Source organism: Eretmochelys imbricata, chromosome 2 (genome assembly GCF_965152235.1).
Source record: "Eretmochelys imbricata isolate rEreImb1 chromosome 2, rEreImb1.hap1, whole genome shotgun sequence".
NCBI lineage: Eukaryota > Metazoa > Chordata > Testudines > Cheloniidae > Eretmochelys > Eretmochelys imbricata.
Genome location: NC_135573.1, coordinates 73,645,421 through 73,666,085, shown reverse-complemented (window position 1 = coordinate 73,666,085; position 20,665 = coordinate 73,645,421). Strand labels below are relative to the sequence as shown.

General features: G+C 43.6%; 1 protein-coding gene across 1 annotated transcript in view; it reads right to left on the bottom strand.

Annotated features, from left to right (window-relative positions):
- The window catches only part of PRKDC (protein kinase, DNA-activated, catalytic subunit), a 160,243-nt gene that overhangs the window by 54,518 nt on the left and 85,060 nt on the right, over nucleotides 1–20,665 (bottom strand). The window contains exons 50-59 of the mRNA XM_077810300.1: nucleotides 17,506–17,657; nucleotides 16,660–16,791; nucleotides 15,994–16,105; nucleotides 14,794–14,918; nucleotides 14,229–14,378; nucleotides 13,552–13,725; nucleotides 7,584–7,682; nucleotides 5,474–5,684; nucleotides 4,648–4,837; nucleotides 2,911–3,126 (exon numbers count right to left, since the gene is read on the bottom strand). Coding sequence (XP_077666426.1) covers nucleotides 2,911–3,126; nucleotides 4,648–4,837; nucleotides 5,474–5,684; nucleotides 7,584–7,682; nucleotides 13,552–13,725; nucleotides 14,229–14,378; nucleotides 14,794–14,918; nucleotides 15,994–16,105; nucleotides 16,660–16,791; nucleotides 17,506–17,657 — 1,561 coding nt within the window. The remainder of the gene's footprint in view (nucleotides 1–2,910; nucleotides 3,127–4,647; nucleotides 4,838–5,473; nucleotides 5,685–7,583; nucleotides 7,683–13,551; nucleotides 13,726–14,228; nucleotides 14,379–14,793; nucleotides 14,919–15,993; nucleotides 16,106–16,659; nucleotides 16,792–17,505; nucleotides 17,658–20,665) is intronic.

The following is a 20,665-nucleotide window of genomic DNA, read 5'->3' as shown; positions in this document are numbered from 1 at the left end:
CCACCCCAGTGGACAGCCCAAGCAACAGAAGGCTGTCATTCAACAAGTTTTGAAGTGGCCTTTTCCTTCCCTCCTCCCACACCCCACCCGGGCTACCTTGTGAGTTATCTCCCTATTTTTATAATCAATTAATAAAGAATACACGTTTTTTCAACGATAGTGACTTTATTTCCTTTGCAAGCAAGCTGTGATCGAAGGGGGGGGGTTGCTTACAGGGAATTTAGAGGCAGCCAAGGGGGCGGGTTTTCATCAAGGAGAAACAAACAGAAGTGTCACACACCTGGCCAGTCATGAAACTGGTTTTCAAAGCTTCTCTGATGTGCAGCACTTCCTGCTGTGCTCTTCTAACTGCTCTGCTGTCTGGCTGTGTGCATTCAGCGGCCAGGCAATTTGCCTCAACCTCCCACCCCGCCATAAACGTCTCCCCCTTACTCTCACAGAAATTGTGGAACACACAGCAAGCAGCAATAACAATGGGCATACTGGTTTCGCTGAGGTCTGAGCAAGTCAGTAAACTGCGCCAGTGACCCTTTAAACGTCCAAATGCACACTCTACCACCATTCTGCACTTGCTCAGCCTATACTTGAACAGCTCCTTACTTTTGTCCAGGGTGCCTGTGTACGGCTTCATGAGCCAGGACATTAAGGGGTAGGCTGTCCCCAAGGATAACTATAGCATTTCAACATCCTCAACAGTTATTTTCTGGTCTGGGAAGCAAATCCCTTCCTGCAGCCATTTAAACAGACCAGAGTTCCTGAAGACGCGAGCGTCATGAACCTTTCCCGGCCATCCCACGTTAATGCTGGTGAAACATCCCTGGTGATCCACGAGTGCTTGCAGCACCATTGAAAAGTACCCAAAAAGTACCATTGCGGTTTATGTACTGGCTGCCCTGGTGGTCCGGTCCCAATATAGGGATATGCGTTCCGTCTATAGCCCCACCACAGTTAGGGAATCCCATTGCAGCAAAGCCATCTACTACGACCTGCACATTTCCCAGAGTCACTATCTTTGATATCAGCAGCTCAATGATTGCGTTGGCTACTTTGCATCACAGCAACCCCCACAATAGAATTGCCCACTCCAAATTGATTCCTGACTGACCGGTAGCTGTCTGGCATTGCAAGCTTCCACAGGACTATTGCCACTCGCTTGTGAACTGTGAGGGCTGCTCTCTTCTTGGTATTCTTGCGCTTCAGGGCAGGGGAAAGCAAGTCACAAAGTTCCATGAAAGTGCCCTTACGCATGCGAAAGTTTCAGAGCCACTGGGAATCACCCCAAACCTGTAACACTATGCGGTCCCACCAGTCTGTGCTTGTTTCCCGGGCCCAGAATTGGCGTTCCACGGCACGAGCCTGCCCCAGTAACATCATGATCTCCAAATTGCCAGGGACTGCAGTTTTAGAGAAATCTGTGTTCATGTCCTCATCACCATGCTGCCATCACCTCCTCGCCTGGTTTTTCAGGTGCTGGTTCTGCATAAACTGCACGATAATGCGCAAGGTGTTTACAATGGTCATAACTGCTGCGGTGAGCTGAACGGGCTCCATGCTTGCCGTGCTATGGCGTCTGCTCAGGCAATCCAGGGAAAGGGGCGCGAAATGATTGTCTGCCGTTGCTTTCACAGAGGAAGGGAGGGAGGGTTGACTGACGACATTTACCCATAACCACCCGCAACAAATTTTTGGCCCCATCAGGCATTGGGCGCTCAGCCCAGAATTCCAATGGGCAGCGGAGACTGTGGGAACTGTGGGTGCATCACCAGTGCACCGTTTGGAATGTCAACGCTTGCCACGGTACTGTGGACGCACACTGCCAAATTAATGTGCTTAGTGTGGACGCATGCTCTCGACTTTTTACAATCTGTTCCCAAAAATCGACTTCTGTAAAATCCGAGTACTTTCGTAGTGTAGACATGGCCTTACTTTGAGTATGTTCCTTTCGAAACAGGGTTGAAGTACCTTGACCTGGCAGCATGAGGTACACTGCCCATGTTGTAGGGGTCAAACTCCAGAGCTGTCTGCCTCACACTTTATTTTTAACTAACCATACAAAAAACCTCTAAGCAATTCCAGAACAATGCTAGTGTTTTTCAGACCTGGAGTGGATAAGTGAAAGCTCATTTTCAGAGATTGATTTATAGGAACAGTAGTTAATTCTGCTGCCAAATTGGAATCCATTTGAAAAATGTCTGAGGCACTACTCAAATTATTTGAAAAAGAAATACACCGGACCCTCGCTAAAACGCATATCTATATAGCGCAAATTCACATAAAACGCGGTCGCGGCCATGGATCCCAAATTTAATTACTTTAATTGCAATTCGTTATAACGCGGTACTGCGCATGGATCCCAAATCCTGCATTCTAGAGAGGGTCCGGTGTAACTGTTTTAATGTTTACTACTTGTTAGGTTCATTTATGGAGACACTCAGACAAATCTAGAAGATACAAGGAAATATAGATTTCCCTGGCATTTCCCTTCTGGTCATCTTGGAGAGAACAAGAAACATAAATAAGGAATGCTGGTTTTAGACAATGGAGGTGTTACTTACCCTATCATTTTAGCCAACAACATTCCATTTTGTAGACACCTAAATAATTCCACTACTCAAACACCACCTATATTATGAACAGCCACATTTGATATATTTATTTATATTTATATATATTTAAGTAGGGTACAGTAGCCCATTCAAACTGAAGGACTCACATCTGACATGCTCCTTACATCAGATATGACAGGAAGCAAAATTTCCAGATTGTCCCTTCATTACAACATCCCAAAGATGATGTTCTGCCACCTACTTCATTAGCACACAGAGTCAGTTTTTCTTTAACAAAAAAAAAAAAAAAAAAAAAATTATATATATAAATAACATTGGCATTCCATCAATAAGGTATTGATACCTTTAGCTTTGCTGTCCACCTCGTCTCCTGGCAAACCCAACCTTTTCTTCCCAAAATTGGGTCCCAGTGGTTTTAAGGTTGCCCTCTGTGATTTCTCACTCCGCTTGCTAGCAAACAGCATGGATGAGGACAATGATTCGGATGATGAAGGGACTGTATACTCTGCCAGTGTGTCAATGCTGCTTCCTGTTAGCCAGTTAAAAGAGTTTTTCCCACCTGTAAAAAGCAGAAATATGAAATATCAGTTTGTGACTTCATTTAAGTCAAAACATGCACAAAATTTCCTTCCAAACAAGGGCACAATTCCCATATTTATAGTCCAATTATGGGGGGAAATCAGCATTCACATCTTGGTCCCCATCAGTACCCAGCCTGGGCAAGCTAATGATCCAACCAGTGGACCAAATTCAGTGATGAATCCTGGTCACTTGCCACTTGAGGCACGTTGTTCATAAGCAAAGAAGAAGAGTCCAATTATTATCTAATGAATGCTGCATTTTTGCACCTAAATAGAACAACAGGAAGTAAAATGTTCAGCTGGGAGGCCAATCTTTTTAATTGGACATGAGGCTTAAAAAAATAAGAACAATCAATGCAAACTAAGTGTGTAGGGCTTACTACTTTGGAACTGGAACAAATTAGTAACATACCGTATATACTCATTCATAAGCCGAATATTTTTAGTTAAAAATTGAAGCACCAGAGGAGGGGGTTGGCTTATGAACGGGTATAGAGAGGGAGAGGTGGGACACAGCCCCTCCCCGCAACAGAGAGAGCAAGGAGAGGCAGCAGAGCCAGCAGAGCCAGAAGGGAAGAGGCGGGGCCAGAGTCTCTCCACTTCTGGCCATGCTACTCTCCTCCCAGCCTCCAAAGCAGCTGCAGCTCCAGGGCTGGCAGGCTGCAGCCGTGCCGCTCGGGCCCGCCAACCAGGGCAGGCTGTGGCCGCGCCAGCCGCTGGAGCACACTGTGGTCATGCCGCCCAGCCCAGCCCGCTGGAACATGCTGCGGCCACGCTGCCCCGTCTGGCCCTCCCCAGATAAGGTGGGAAGGGATGGGATAGGGAGAATGTGGGGGTCCTGGGCTGGGGGGTCACGTGGGGGGGATGGTCACAGGGGTTACTCCCCTGACCCCCAGCTTCTCCCCCACAAAAAATTTCCCCACCAGTTGCTGTCCCGGCTCGTCAGGGTAAGCAGCTGGCATGCCGGGACACTTTGTGTACTTAATGACAGGTTTCAGAGTAGCAGCCGTGTTAGTCTGTATTCGCAAAAAGAAAAGGAGTACTAGTGGCACCTTAGAGACTAACACATTTATTTTGTTAGTCTCTAAGGTGCCACTAGTACTCCTTTTCTTTTCGTTTACTTAGGTTTACCTTTGTGCCTGCGGACACTCGAAGTAAACAAACCATCTCAGCCTGCCAGCGGCTTATCCTGATGGTCTGGGAGCCAAAGTTTGATGCCCCCTGAATTATAGGGTTGGCTTATGAATGGATCACACATTTTTTCCATTTTTACTTATCCATCTTGGGGCGGGGGCGTATAAACGAACCAGCTTATGATCGAGTATATACAGTACTTCAATTTACAGCTGACCAGAGTGTTTAGATGTTTTCATAAACAAATGATACACATTTACTTATACCTTTGCTTTTTAAAAAAAGCATACACAAAAGGAATAAGAAAAGTAGAATTGTTGCTTTGGGGAACAGGAGAGCTCCAGAACATGCTGATCTATACTTACTGATATTCTGTGTAGGTGTGAATTCATATTGCTGTTGGGTAGCCCTCACTTGACCACCTAGTGACCCCGGAGTTGAAAGGGATCCTTCTTGTGACCGATTCCTCTTGGCACTTTGGGAAGCTTGAGTCTCCACAAACATTGGTGTGAGAACAGTACTTCGGTAACGCCAGTTAGAATCAATAGTGAAGTCCTATACATGCAAAAAGGTATTAATAAGAGCACAGGGAACTGAAACTTTTTTCAACCATTGAGATAAAATGGCTAGTATGTAATACATCACTTTAAATTCAGTACTGACTGGTCTCCTTAACATACAGAACCATATCACAACTGTTCATATTTCAGTAACATTGCATGATCCTGGTTCAAATACAAAGCAGTCATTTAGTATCAATTCTGCTATTCTGCTGTAACAACACTAGAACCCCCAATTTGATTCTTTATTTATTCAGTTATCTTTCCAAGCTATAGGTGCCCTTTTTATTTATTTAATTAGCACATAACACATAATCTAACAAAAGGATCTCTGACAATTAGCATACATCATATATAATTATCACTTGAGTTATAAGTAAGTTCTTACCTTCACTTTTTTAAAATAAAAGTTCACGTTAAAAATATGAAGTTATCCTCCCAAAATAAATATCAAACTCCTAAGAACTTGAATAACCCATGACTGCCTCAGCTGTTACTGAAGTAGAACACAGCACACGTTCAGTCTTCTTCATTACTTCAGCTCTATTTAACTTCTACAAAGGTAACTGCTACATTGATAACTGGACACTGCTGCATAGTTCTATAGCATTACACAAATATTACAATTCACCTGAAATCTGCATTCAGAAAGTGGATGCTCAAACATTTTTCTGGAATAATCTGGGCTCTTGCTGGTCATTTCAAGCAGAAAATTCGTCACTAAACTCAAATATTGGGTTTCTATCTTGGTAGAGTACAAGGAATTTAACAAAGCCAACATACGATCGAGGGTATTTGTAGGTAACCTAGTTTCATCACTCCAAAAATTTCTAACAATCAATCTGTAAAGAGAGGAAAAACATACTTGGACACCTATAAATGGAACACTATAGCCTTACGCAATGCTTGACTCAAAAAACTTCCATTTTTTTTTTTAAAACTAGTGAATAGCAAAAAATATATAAGGAGGATTAGGATTAGGACTATATTACCCCACTAATTTCTTTACCCCAACGATTCCACACTGGTGTATGTTAATCATCTCATTTCCCACTCTCCACCCCCAATCTGTATTTCATCTAAATGATATTACAAACTTTAGTAAGGTCACAAGGATTTTTATACTTCATAAATTGGAATTTTACTTATGATTATGAAATCATGTCCATGCAAACAAAAGAAATTGTGGGCACAGGTATATAAAACACACCTTTTTTCCTATTGTGCCGCATTATAAAAGTTAATGATGATACTATCTTCCAAAACTGGACCTAATTTCTTACGTCTTTATAGATCAAAAGTTTAGGTGCTGGCATAGGGACTGTGTTATATTAACATAGGATTAAGTCTAATATAAACTAAAGAGACTTACTGATTTAGAACTCCCATTGACTTAATAGGCTTTAGAACAAGCCCTTAACATTTTTTCAAATTCTCACTATTTCAGCTAAATGTAGTGCAAGAGAATAGGATACAAACACTTCTTAAAATGTTAATCTTCTGTTAATTTTATACACTAGAACCCCGTTTATCCAACCCTCCCTTAACCAGCTCTCTGCATTTACCTAACAACCAGGACTCCAGGGCCAGAAGTAGGTGATCTCTCCTGGGGCCACTAGATGGTGCTGCAGCATCGTATTTTCCCATTGTCCAGTTTATCCAGAGTTTTGATTATCTAATCTGGCCCCGATCCCAATTAAACCGGACAAACAAACAGGGTTCTACTGTACTTTAAACAGTTTATAATATTGTTTTTACTTTCCAAATTGATCATTGTTAGTGACATTGAATCAGCAGGTAGGACCAGAAGCAGCCAAAGCTGGGACTGCTGCACTGGGGTTGGGATAAAATGTAGCCCAGGCAGAGCCATCTCTCCCCCAGCATGCCCTGGTCTCAGAAATGTGCAGTGGAGCCCCTGCCCAGTCTAGGGGCACTAGAACCCAGATGGTGCCTCCCTGCCTTTCCACCATGTGGCTTTGGGAGAGAACTGCAGAGAGAAGCCAGCCAGAGGCTCCACCTGGCAGGAGCAGAAGCAGTCAAAGCAGAGCATTCTAGTCAAAACTGTAGAATGTTCTCAAACTTTCTCTGCCCTGTACTGATTTGCTCAAGCCCTTTCCGTGCCCCTCCATCCTCACAGCCTCTTCACCTCAGCTTCACTCCATACCTGCCCATCTTACTCTCATCTTCCCTGCCCTGTCCCCCTCACCTCCCTTTCCTTTTCTTTCTACTACGAGTATCCCCTCCTAGCTAACCCCACACTCCACAAAAATAATTGTGGAACTAACACGACTTTTGCCACCATCACATGTGTTCTACCCCTTCCCCCACCTTGTGTCTCTCTTGTCTATTTAGACTGTAAGCTCTTCAGGGCAGGGACCATCTCCGACTTTGTGTTTGTACAGTTTGCATAATGGCGGCCTACGCTTGATTGGCCCTTAGGCACTACCATAATAAGCATGATTAATAGTAATATTGCCCTAGCCTCTTCATGAAATGTAACTGGAAACTTTGAAATAGGGAAAGCTATGTCTTCCAATTAAGAAAGAAAAACAAGATAATCATCTCCAGAAACAAACATGAAATTTTTGAGCAAGGTGTCACTATTACGTTTACTGCTTAACATATCTTAATAGCCTAAAAACCCCTAAAAAAAAAAATCTGTTGTACAAAACAAAACAAAAACGCATTCAAGACTTAAGCATCTCAGCTGACCCATCACAATACTCGGTGTGCCGACTCACTGTAGTCCGGAGTTTTCATCCATCAGTCCCTGAAGTAGCATTTCTTTTGCTAGTTTGAACACTTCCTGAGATTCCTCCTCTGCTTGGCTTTCTGGGTCCCTGATATAAAATGAAAAGGAAAGAAAGTCTTATTGATTTCTCTCTCATGCAACTTGCAACAAAAGGAACAAACACGGGGAAAATAAACATAATAGCAGTGCACTTGGCTCATACATGCTATGTCTTCACTGCCCCAAAACGATGATGGTTTGCTGTTTGTTTTAAAGAGAGATAATGCATGTTAGTAACCTCATGCAAAACCTCACAGAGACAAGGCTCTATACCAATGTTCCCCAAACTGTGGGGCCCCCCCCGGGGACACAGAGGAATGTCCGGGGGGATGCGGTGGGCCCAGGCCAGCCCCCCGAGGAGGGAGCGCCACCCAGGAATGCTTGGTTGAAAAGGGACCCTGGCGGCTCCCATCAGCATTGTTGACTGGGCCACTAAAAGTCCAATCAGCAGCGCACCAGGGCTAAGGCAGGCTCCATACTTGTCCCCGCGGCTCCTAGGCGCAGGGAAGTCCTGGGGGCTCTGAGTGTTTCCCCCGCCCCAAGCACCGGCTCCGCAGCTCCCATTGACCAGGAACTGCAGTGCAGAGCCCCCAGGCCTCTCCACCTAGGAGCCACTGAAACATGCCAGTTGCTTCTGGGGACCCATCCGAGATGAGCACTGCCTGGCCAGAGCCTACACCCAAACTCCCTCCCAGAGCCAGCACTCTCTCCCACACTCCAAACCTCTCTGCCCCAGCCCTGAGTCCCCTCCCCAACCCCAGAGCCTGCCCCCACACCCCAATCTCCTGCCCTGGCCGGTGAAAATGAGCAAGGTTGGGGGAGAGCGACCGACAGAGTGGGGGTGAATGAAGTGAGCAGGGGTGGAACCTCAGAAGGGGCATGGGCTCAGAAGGGGTGTGGCAGGGGGCATGGAAAGGGTGTTCACTTTTCTGCAGTCAGAAAGTTGACAACTGCAGAGATACCAGTGGCTCCCTGTCCTGTCCCAAACGCAGCTTCTTCTCCCCCATCCTGCCCCACCCCTGCTCTCCCAGAGGGAAGGGGGTCACGACTGAAATAGTTTGGGGACCCCTGCTCTATAGCTTTTATTGCAACATAGCTAGGAGGCATCAAACTCAAGTGGGAGGTATAGCATTGACTTTGCCTAGTTACACTGCAGTGAACACACAGCCACACAGCAACAAAGCTTAGTAAGTGGCCAGCAGACATGCGATCCCAAGACTAGTGGAGAACAGTTATCTCGGCAGGTTATATTTCAGATACTTTATTTCTGAAAGAAGAGGTAGAAAGAAACTAAATAATGCTACTCCTCAGAAGTTTCTGCTGGTCAATTTGGGAAACAACACTATTGGAAGTTTCAGAGGAGAAGGCAAGCCCTTCTTTTGTTTACCCTGTGAAAATGTAACAGAACTTGAAAAAGGCAGAAAAGCAACACACCCAAGAATTCAATAATATGGTGAAATAAGACCAATTTTCTGTCATAAATCAAATTTAGCACTTATCCTCAAAGTGCTTTACTAATATTAAATAGTTCACAAATCCATGATAGGTAAGAGGAAGTTACTGACCTGTAAATGGAGGTTCTTTGAGATGTATTCCACTGTGGGTTTACGCATGTGCACCATGCCTCTAGAGCCGCAGAATTTGAAAGTAGCATCCATTGGTTCAGGCATGTGTCCTGGCTCACTTCGTGCCTCTGACCAAGGGGATAAAGGGCAGAGCAGACAGACCCTCGCTTCACTTTCTTCTTTACCATAAATAAGAGAAGATCCAAAGCAGAGGAGGAAGATGGGTAGTGAAATACAGATAGGGACCATTCACCTCCAGGAACTTCCAGTTACAGGTCAGTAACTTCCTCCTCTTCTTCTTCAAGTGAAGGTCCCTGTTATTCCACTGTAGTGACCGACAAGAAGTACTTGGAGAATGGTGCAAGTATATAGACAGTAGAACTGAGGGGAGGACTGCCGGCCCAAAGGAGGTATCAGCAGAGGAGTCCTGCACCAGGGAATGATGTCTCGCAAATACGTAAACAGAGCCCCACATGGACTCTTTACAGATATCAAGGGGGGGCGCCTCCTGAAGTAATGCCATAGTCATTGCTTGTGCTCTTGTGGAATGACTTCTTATCCCCTGGCAGGGAAGAAGGTTTGACAGCTGACAGCAGAGTAGAATATAGCCAGAGATGCATTTGGAGAGTCTCTGGGTGGAGATGGTGTGCCCCCCAATTCTTTCTGCTACAACAACAAACAGTTGCAGGACTTCCTGATAGGTTTTGTTATTTGCAGGTAAAAGGCCAAGCCCCACTGAACACTGAGGGAGTGGAATCTTCATTCCTCTGCAGATGCATGTGGTTTTGGAAAGAATACAGGTGAGTGAATCGATTGGTTAAGGTAAAATTCTAAAACTGCTCTGTGACTGAATTTGGGGTGTAGATGCAAAGAAACCTAATCCTTATGGAATATTGCCCCAGGCTCGCCAACCCTTCTAGCTGAGGAGATGGCTATAAGGAAAGTGACCTTCATGGAAAGGAGAGACATGGAGCAAAAAGCAAAGGGGGGCTTTGTGAGTGCTGAGAGAACAAGGCTCAGGTCCCACTGGGAGTAGGCTTCTGAATAGATGGGAAGGCTGTGATTAGGCCTTTCCAGAATCTGGTGATTAGTGGGTGTGAGAAGACAGAGTAGCCTTGAGAAGGTGAACGGTACGCACTAACTGCTAACAAGTGGACTCGCAAGGAGCTGATGGACAGGCCTGATGTCTTCAGAAAAAGGATATACACTCCAAGATAAGGAACATCTGCTGTTTCTGGGAGAATGGTCCTTTGATGTGCCCAAGAAGAAAAGCACCTCCATTTAGCTAAGAAACATCTTTGAGTGGAGTCCTTTCTACTATTAGAAGGGATGTCTTGCATGGCTACAAAGCATGAACATTCTAAGGATAATGCCCATCCAAATACCAAGCCCTGAGGTGTAATGGACACAGATCGAGTGCTTGATTTTGCCATTCCACTGAGTCAGGAGCCTGGGAAACACTAGGAGGATGATTGGTAGTAGGGATGACATGCATAGGCAGATGGGAAACCAAAACTGTCTGGGCCAGCAGGGGGTGATCAGGATGACCCATGCCCTGTCCTGCTGGATTCTGTGTAGAACTTGTGGAAGGAGTGATAGCGGAGGGCAGGCATAGCTGAGCTGGCCTGACTGAGGAAGTAGAGTGCTGCCGAGGGAGAGATACTTAGGGCTCCTCTGGAGCAATATGTGATGTATTTCGTGTTCATCTGAGAGGCAAACAGATCCCTGGTTGGGGTGCCTCACTGAGCGAAATATTACACAGTACCAAGTTGTGGCGCTCCCATTCATGGTTGACTGCAAAATGTCTGCTGAGGGAGTCTGCAAGCACATTTTGCTCCCCCAGAAGGTAAGCTGCTGATAGGGTGATTTGACTGCTGACACCAGTTCCATAGGCTAACTACTTCTGCACACAGGGGGACAGATCTCACTCTTCCCTGCTTGTTGACATAGAAGACAATTGTAATGTTGTCTCACATTATAAGGACATAGTGAGCGTGGATGTATAGAAGAAAGGACTCATATCCCTTCCAGACAGCTTGGAACTCCTGGGCTCTGAAGATGTCCAGGTAGCTTGTGCTTTGTGGCTGTTCATGTGGCCTCCCCAGCTGAACAAGAATGCATCTGTAATAATGGTCCTGTCTGGTGAGGAAGGGAGAAAAGAGAAGCGCATACATACCTGACTAGGATTTATCCACAACAGCAGGGATATGTAGCAGGAATAGTTGAAATGGCTGTTGGAGGATAGTTTTATTCTGCGCATGTGACAGGTGACGAACTCCGTTCAGTGGTCAACTCCCTCATTTGTGATATTATCTTTTGGGAAATGGAGGGACATGCTGGAGCAGAAAATTCCAGATCCAGGAGAGCAAAAATGTCTTGTGGAACAGCAATGGATCCGATCTCCCTGATATGAGAGGGGTTCTACTTGTCCAAGCTGCTGGAGCCAGAGAAGATTGTGTAACTGCTGATGAAGCTAGTGCTGTGGACAAGCAAAGCTGATGATTGGTCTTTGTCAGTGCCGGCGGATCTCAGGGTTTGGGAGGTGCCAAGAATGATGTAGCCCTATGCTTATGGGCTTTCTTGTCATGCCTCAGGGACTAAGGACACACTAAGTCCTCACAGGCCAAACTGATGGGTTTTGCTCAGAGTTGAATCTGACTTCCCTGAAGTGGATTTAGAGAAAGAAAGACTTAGTCTCATGCTTTTGAGTAGGGCCCTACCAAATTCATGGCCCTGAAAAACACATCATGGACCAAGAAATCTGGTCTCCCCCTCCTGAGTGAAATCTGGTCTTTTGTGTTCTTTTACCCTATACTATACAGATTTCACAGGGGAGACCAGCATTTCTCAAATTGGGGGTCCTGACCCAAAAGGGAGTTGTAGGGGGGGAGGGGTCACAAGGTTCTTTCAAGGGGGTTGCAAATTGCCACCTTTACTTCTGCGCTGCCTTCAGATCTAGGCAGCTGGAGAGCGGTGGCTGTTAGCCAGGCATCAGCTCTGAAGGCAGCGCCCACCAGCAGCAGCGCAGAAGTAAGGGTGGCAATACCATACTATGCCATTCTAACTTCTGCGCTGCTGCCTTCAGAGCTGGACGGCCAGAGAGTGGCAGCTGCTGACTGAGGGCCCAGCTCTGCAGGCAGCAGCTCAGAAGTAAGGGTGGCAATAGCATACTAACTTCTGCACTGCTGCTGGCAGCGGCTCTGGCTTCAGAGCTGGGCTCTCAGCCAGCAGCCACCACTCTTCCAGCTGCCCACCTCTGAAGGCAGTGCAGAAGTAAGGTTAGAAGTACCGCAACCCCCCCACAATAACCTTGCAACCCTACAGCTCCTTCATGGGTCAGGACCCCTACAATTACAACATTGTGAAATTTCAGATTTAAATAGCTAAAATCATGGTATGTATTATGTTAAAAATCCTATCACCGTGAAATTGACTAAAATGGACAGTGAATTTGGTAGGGGCTTCCTCAATTCCTGACAAGATCCCACTGGGGCATCTGTGGGGCTAGATGCTCCTACTCCAGAGTTGGACTTCGCACCAGGAGACACATCGCTTCCTGAATCAGGCCAATGTTCAGGGATGGTTTCCTGACCTGAGTTCGACTGAGGTGTTTCTAGAGATGAAGTTCCTGCCCTTCTTGGGTAAGGCTTAGGAATTATCGGCGGATACTGCAACTCACCGCGATGCAGACTTCCCCAAGGCATACAGATAGTCATCGCTGATCGAAAAGGACTGCGGGCAGCAAGTGCAGAATATGAAGCTTGGAGACCTGGGCATAGTCCAGTACTTGAACAGGGAAGGGTTCCTCCAAAGAGACTAAATTTAAACACTAAGAAATCTATAAAACACTAAAAACTGTACAAGCTATTAAAACCATTTACAACACTAAATCTAAATCTTATCTTGTAGGACAAAACCAAAACTATAGACACTGGAGGTTCCAACCCAGATCAGGCAGAGATGAGAAGGAACTAGAGAGATGGTTCCCTGTCCTTTATCCCCTCCATCAGAGGCCGGAGGTGAGGCAGGGTGCATGCACAGACCAATGGATGCTACTTTCAAATTCTCTGGCTCCGGGTGCGTGGGTAGACCCACAGTGGAATACAATAGGGACCATCACTAGAAGAAGTACACAATTATCATCCCCATTTAACAGACAGGGAAATGAAGATAGAAAGGTTTAAGTGAGTTTTCCAAGCCTCAGGAAGGGAAGTAGAACTCAAAGGTTTCTGCTCCCAGTGCTGTGATAACACCATCACCTCACTTTTTACATAAGGAAAGTAACTATTCAGATCACTTTTATATAACTGCTTTTACCCAGTTGGAAGACACTACTTGAAACTGAATCCATACCTGTAGTTATCATAAATCCACATCAGGATGTCATACATGCGCTCCCGACATACTGGAGAAGGGTGAGAGATGAACCCTGTTACTCCAGGAAGAAGTTCTCTTAGTTCTAGTGGTTTCAGCTTAGGCAACATTTTGTATACGATATCCAAACACACCCTCTGCCTTTCATCATCTCTAAAGGAGATAAAAAGCAACTGCATTGGTTTCATTATTCTATTTACAGTTACACATACAGCTGAACATTAAAGTAATATTTAGCAATTTCATATTGCATAAAAATGTTTTTAGTTACTATTTTTGTGTTTACCTGAAAAAAAAAAAAAAATCTGTCGAACCAAACTAAATACACATTAAGGGTGAAATCCTGACCCCACTGAAGTTAATGGGAGTTTTGCCACTGATCTCAGTAGGGCCAGGATTTCACCATATGGCTAAGGAAAAAAGCTACAGCAAGCATACTTTTCAACTTGAATAAGAGAAGTAGAAAAAACCTGCCAGATTTTCTAATCTACATTTGCTCAAAGAAGAGAACAAGGCTCTCAAGAAAAAAAACTGGAAATGTAAACGCACGTGAAATGTAAAACTTGCATCACTACCAGAAAAAGATAACGCTGCAAAATTCAGACTATGTTCCCAGGTTGCCAAGATGATCATGCACTAGTCATGTGCCCACTTACCTGTGACTCATGACTTGGATGAAATCTTTACTCTTTAATTGTAAGTAGAGATCAGTTATTTCCTCTGCACGGTACATCACCACCTCCAGACAGTATGTTTTCAGAACACCATGAAGTTTTGGTATCAAGAAGAATACTGCATTCATAAACCTTTACATGATAAGGAGCCCACAAAGCAAAAAATAAGAAGTTATATTCTATTACAGTGGTGCCCAAACTTTTCCTGTTGTGTCCCCCATTACAAGTAATGGGATCTGTCCACACACCTCTCCATTACTGCACACTTGGCTCAGCAGAGGAGCCTGGGCTGAAGGTGGAGCTGGGGACTGAACTGGGTATGGGGGAGGAAAGAGAATGAGGGCAGAGCTGCAGCTGGAGTGGAGTTGTAGCTGGGAGCAGAACTGGTCTGGGCGGTGGTCTCTCCCTGCCCTCCATGGAGTCTGGTGCAGGCCCTGCCCTGAACATTCTTCTGCACCCCTCTATGGGGGTGAGCCCCACACTTTGGGGACCACTGTTCTATTAGATAATGATTTTTCTATATACAGGGTATCATATCTCACTATACCTGTCAGCAAGAGGTGGAAAGTTCTTTGCTACTTTATTTAAGCACACAATAAACTTGTCCTCTTTGGTGCTTTGATGTTGTTTTAACTGTTTTATGACACAGTCATAAACTGGACCCTCAAATATCTGAAAGATCAGAAACATTTTATCATTAAACAAATGCCAACACCAGAAACTCAGGAACACTCAAATTATGTAACAGTACTATTACGCGGGGGATATTTTTAGTTACAGTGAAACTTCACTGGCTTAATCTTGACATTTATGACAATTCACAGCAGTAGTACAACATGCCTGGATGAAATACAACTTGTCTGTTTTAACAGAGCTGCTGTCTAACAATTCATAAGTTTCTATTAACTGTGCAGAGACCAACAGCTTAAATACAGAAAGAAAAAAATCACACGATATTCCTATTTCAAACACTAAATAATTCCTGATGGTGTGTGGCAGGTTTCCAGTAAAATACTATACAATAATACTATAAAAAGCCATTTTCTATTAAATTAACTTTATCTGCAAAGAAATACAAGGTACACACAGAATATTAACCACCACACCTGCTTACTCATTCAAAATGACAGATTTTTTTTTTTTTTTTTTTAAAGGAAAGGAGGAATGGATAAGACTGAAAATGAGAAGCGTGCAAGGGTTCAACAATATTCATCATGCACCCTAGAGAATGAGAAAGGATGAACAAAATGGAATGTATTGGACAGGGAAGACAGCTACATGCCTGCTTTACAGGAGTGCCACAATTACAGTCCAAGAGCAGCAGCTGAGAAAGCACTTTCATTCTAAGTCCCTATTTTCAGGTTCCTAGAAATCTTCTATCAAATAGAGCCCTGAGAATTCTTAACTTTAACATTTTATTCACCTTCCCTCATATTTGAAAAATTTCTATTTGTCAGTCCCACTGGCAGAAAAGAGGTGAACACAACTCCCCCAGATCCATTCACTGCCACGGTCAAGACAAAAGGTTCATAAGAACTGAGGCAAAGTGCGCCCAGCCTGTGCTAATCTCGTCTTGAATTCTGATTCTCCTGTGATAGCATCTTCTGCTATTGCCGTACTTCTGGGGAGGCCTTATTAAATTTAACGTTCTCTCATTTTGAAGCTAGAATTGGGTATTCAGTTTAGACTTATAGATATAACAGTCTTTAATACAATAATGATAAAAGACACAATGTAACACACTCACATTTTCCCTCTCAGCCATGTATCGAAGAATAAGTCCCAGCACTTCTGCTGCAGCTGCATAAACTTCCTTATATCTTATTAAGGACATGTTATTGGCCAAAGCCTGAAAGTACCTAACATACAAACGAAATCAGCTGTGGTCCATTCACCCTAGTATTTGATGTTCCATGAAAATCAGACATTTAAGAAACTCTAAAAATATTCTTTGCCGCTCTCCATTTCATGCATCCGCACTCATGCAGTCTTTGTGGAGCTATTACACTAACACCCCATATCCATGAAGGTTTCAGATGGTAACAACACTTCCCCTTTGAATTTTTGGGTACAATGGGATCTGGAGTGCCACAAATACCTGTTTCGCCACTCTTGACTCCACTGGGTGCCAAAGAGCTCAACAACTGTAAAAGCAGGAGTCAGAATAGTGCCCAGTGCAGATACATCTACGCTCCCGCCAATTCACCTCCTAAAGCAAGGAACAGCTGCCGAGTTAGCTGGAGCAACTTGCTCAACTTAGGAGTTTAGGGGTGGTGGTGGGGCCAGAGAGACAAGAAGCTCCAAGAGGTGAGCATTCCAAATCCCACCCTCCATGCTGCAAACATCCTTCTTGGTCAGCTTATTGTAAGGTTTATAATAAAAAATTAACTCCCCAAATAGACATGCTTCTCACCTCACGCTGTCTATTTCACACTTTGGGTCATAGGGAGACAAGTTGTTAGCAAGAACAATACCTAACAACTGAATTCCCACTGAGTTGTCCTTTGTATTAGGATCTCCACCAGAAAATTGTTCGAATATTAACCTGCAGCACAAGGATGTACAAAAAAATATATATATGTATATATATGCATGTGACAGAGTACATGCTAAAGACAGTACAAATCTGGTGAAAGTGACCGTGGCTACATGAACAATACTTTATTGGGAATGCATATAGTATAAAATATTTGCAAATTCCCAGAAATTATCCCCCCCACAAAACTTTCATCCTTTGATTTCTGTGTTCTATCCTCAATGACTGAACATCACCAGCTGCTAACTCAATGGTGCAATAACAGACAAAAAAATCCTCTCAGTAGTTTCTCCTGCCTTCTGCTCTCTCACTGCATACAGCTCATTGTAATTCTTATCTATCCAGGATTCTTAGCAGCATGAGTTGTGTGTGTTGCTGCCTCTGCAATTTTGGTGTCAACAACAGACAGAAATGTAGGTGAATTTACCACAAAGGGAGAGAGCAGCTGGCTAAAGCAATAAGAGGATTTGTTTTTAAAAAATAGTTGGTTGGTCAAAAAGCCACTAAAATCCATGTACAATCCTGGATTGAGCGACTGTTAGCAGGAAGCATTACCACTTGAAGACTTACGGATGCCTCACTACTGCCTGTGAAAGGACCAGATCCTCAGACTACCTGCAAGTTGTTTGTGTTACAGGTTGAAAACCACCGGGCTAACCCTTTCACCTCTGCAGAGCTCAGTTCACATTTTCCCTACATTCTTTTTATACTGAGAAATATTACCTGTACGGTATGGAGAGACAATCCTTCCAGCACTCCACAACTGTCTTTATAATTTCCAAGTTGTGTCGGAACACTGCTCTTTTCTGGTGAAATACATTCTTCATCAAGAATTCAAGTAATCTGTTAGCCAGTATCTCATCTTTAATATTCCCCTAACATGAAACAAAAAGCAACATGGTAATTCTATATAAAACAATATTTTTGTTCATAATCTGAACGCATAGAACGTTTTCATTCTCCACTGGTTTAATGTTTAAAATATAACTCTGAATTCTCAAGTTAGCTAACACAATGTTGACTATGAGTTTGCAATAAGTGTACAGAAGGAAAAGGCATGTTCAGCAGTATAAGTTTGTAGGGAAGTCAAGCTCAGAATTCACCAGAACTTTGTTAGCTTTACGTAGGAGAGCCCTGGAAACTTGTTATGAAAACAGGTGAAAGTCCATACTTTGAACTATAGCAGTTGGGCCAACTAATCCACCAGCAGTGCAGTATCCCTCATACAACTAATGAAACTGTTCCATGCAAATTAGCTGAAGAGTAATGGTGGTGATGTATGATATCACAATGGTCTAGGACTATTAGCATGGAAAAGATACCATCCAATTTTTATATTCTCAGTGTAACAGATCCCTGAATCCCAGTGATGATTGAATGTGGTGATATTCTGAATAAAAAGTGCTCTGAACCATGCTAGAGACTGTTTCCATTGCTTCACACTAACTCAAAAGACATTCTAGCCCTCACAGTGATACAAAGTAACTATCCTGGCATCTTATTACAACTGGCAAACTGAGCGTCCAAAAGGCACTAGTAAGTTATACCAGTACTGATAAGTCTTTTGGGGAAGGGAAGTATGAAGGTGGCACTAACTTTTACCATCAGTCTAAAAAATATTACAAGACGACATGACAGGGCGTAGATTTTTGAGTTCATTAATGTATTTCTCAGGTATGCTGTGAACTTGTGCATTCTACCACTTGAAGTGTCCATTAGTGGACCAATAAGAAAGAACCTGGAGGATCACAGGCTCAATAAGTTACTTACAGTGTTGCCAGAGAGATTGATTTAATTAATGAACTAAACTTGCTTCTTATTAAGATGATCTAGTTATTTACAGTGGTTAATGATTAAAGCAGCACTGAGGAAAGATCGATAAAATAATATCATCCCATTAAAATAGGGAAAAAACAAATTAAAAATTCCTTAGACAAGCTAGATGTCTTCAAGTCATCAGGGTCTGATGAAATGCATCCTAGAATACTCAAGGACCTGACTGAGGAGATATCTGAGCCACTAGCAATTATCTTCAAAAAGTCATGGAAGATGGGATTGATTCCAGAGGACTGGAAAAGGGCAAATATAGTGCCAATCTATAAAAAGGGGAATAAGGACAACCTGGGGAATTACAGACCAGTCATCCTAATGTTGCCGGCACTCAGTGCCAGAGGCGAGCAACAGCGGTGGGGGGGGGGGGTTGCTACCCGGTGTGCTTCACCCAATAATTACAACGGGGTGGAGAAGCAGAAAAGTTTATTTGAAGCTTCAAAAAGGTACAGGGAGATTAGAATCTCAAATCCTGTACACAGAGCAGGAAGTTACACAGACTTTTATACATTCTTTTTTTTTTAGCATATTTATTTAATAGCAAGCTGCCTTAAGTATTTATATAGCCAGCCAATCCAGTTACCAGCTAGTTCCCTTGTTTTTTGTATTATTTGTTAAACTATACATAAAGCTGCTTTATTTAGCATTGTTTTTTTATATTTGCCCTGTTTGGCCTTGATTAGTTTTAGGCAGTCTGACTCTGCAACATATTGTTGCAGATTCTCAGCATAACTGCTGCGAGTATCTCCAGGCGGGGGCCAAGGACACTTGGGCCTAGTGCGCATAACTGCTGCGAGTGCCTCCAGGGTGGGGGGGGGAGGAGGTTGAGGGGGGGAAGGGGGCCAAGGACACTTGGGCCTAGTTCGAGGGGGCTTCATCGACACTTGTGGTCTTCCATTCCCTCGAGTTATCTAGTGGCCATGCCCCAGTGTCCCAACACTAACTTCAGTATCCGGAAAGATAATGGAGCAAATAATTAAGCAATCAATTTGCAAACACCTAGAAGATAAGGTGATAAGTAACTGTCAGCATGGATTTGTCAAGAACAAATCACGTCAAACCAACCTAATAGCTTTTTTTGAAAGGGTAACAAGCCTTGAGGATGGGGGGAAGCAATAGATGCGGCATATCTTAACTTTAGCAAGGCTTTTGATACGGTCTCGCATGACCTTCTCATAAACAAACTAGGGAAATACAACCTAGATTGAGCTACTATAAAATGGGTGCATAAAACCGGTTGGAAAACCATTCCCAGAGAGTAATCATCAGTGGTTCACAGTCAAGCTGGAAGGGCATATCAAGTGGGGTCTCGCAGGGTTCAGTTCTGTTCAATATCTTCATTAACTATTTTGATAATGGCATAGAGAGTATACTTATAAACTTTGCAGATGATACCAAGCTGGGCGGGGTTGCAAGAGCTTTGAAGCATAGGATTAAAATTCAAAATGATCTGGCCAAACTGGAGAAACTGTCTGAAGTAAATAAGATGACATTCAATAAGGACAAATGCAAAATACTCCACTTAGGAAGGAACAATCAGTTGCACACATACAAAATGGGAAATGACTACCTGAGAAGGAGTACTATGGACAGGGATCTGGGGATCATAGTGGATTACAAGCTAAATAAGAGTCAACAGTGTAACAAAAAAAAGTTGCAAAAACAACTGTTGCAAAAAAAGCAAACATCATTCTGGGATGTATTAGCAGGAATGTTGTAAGCAAGACATGAGAAGTAATTCTTTTGCTCTACTCTGTGCTGATTAGGCCTCAATTGGAGTATTGTGTCCGGTTCTGGACGACACATTTTGGGAAAGATGTGGATGAAATGGAAAAAGTCCAGAGAAGAGCAACAAAAATTATTAAAGGTCTAGAAAACATGACCTATGAGAGGAGATTGAAAAAAAATTGGGTTTGCTTAGTCTCAAGAAGAGAAAACTGAGGGTGGACACAATGACCGTTTTCAAGTATATAAAAGGTTGTTTTAAGCAGGAGAAAGAAAAATTGTTCTCTTTAGCCTTTAAGGATAGGACAAGAAGCAATGGGCTTAAATT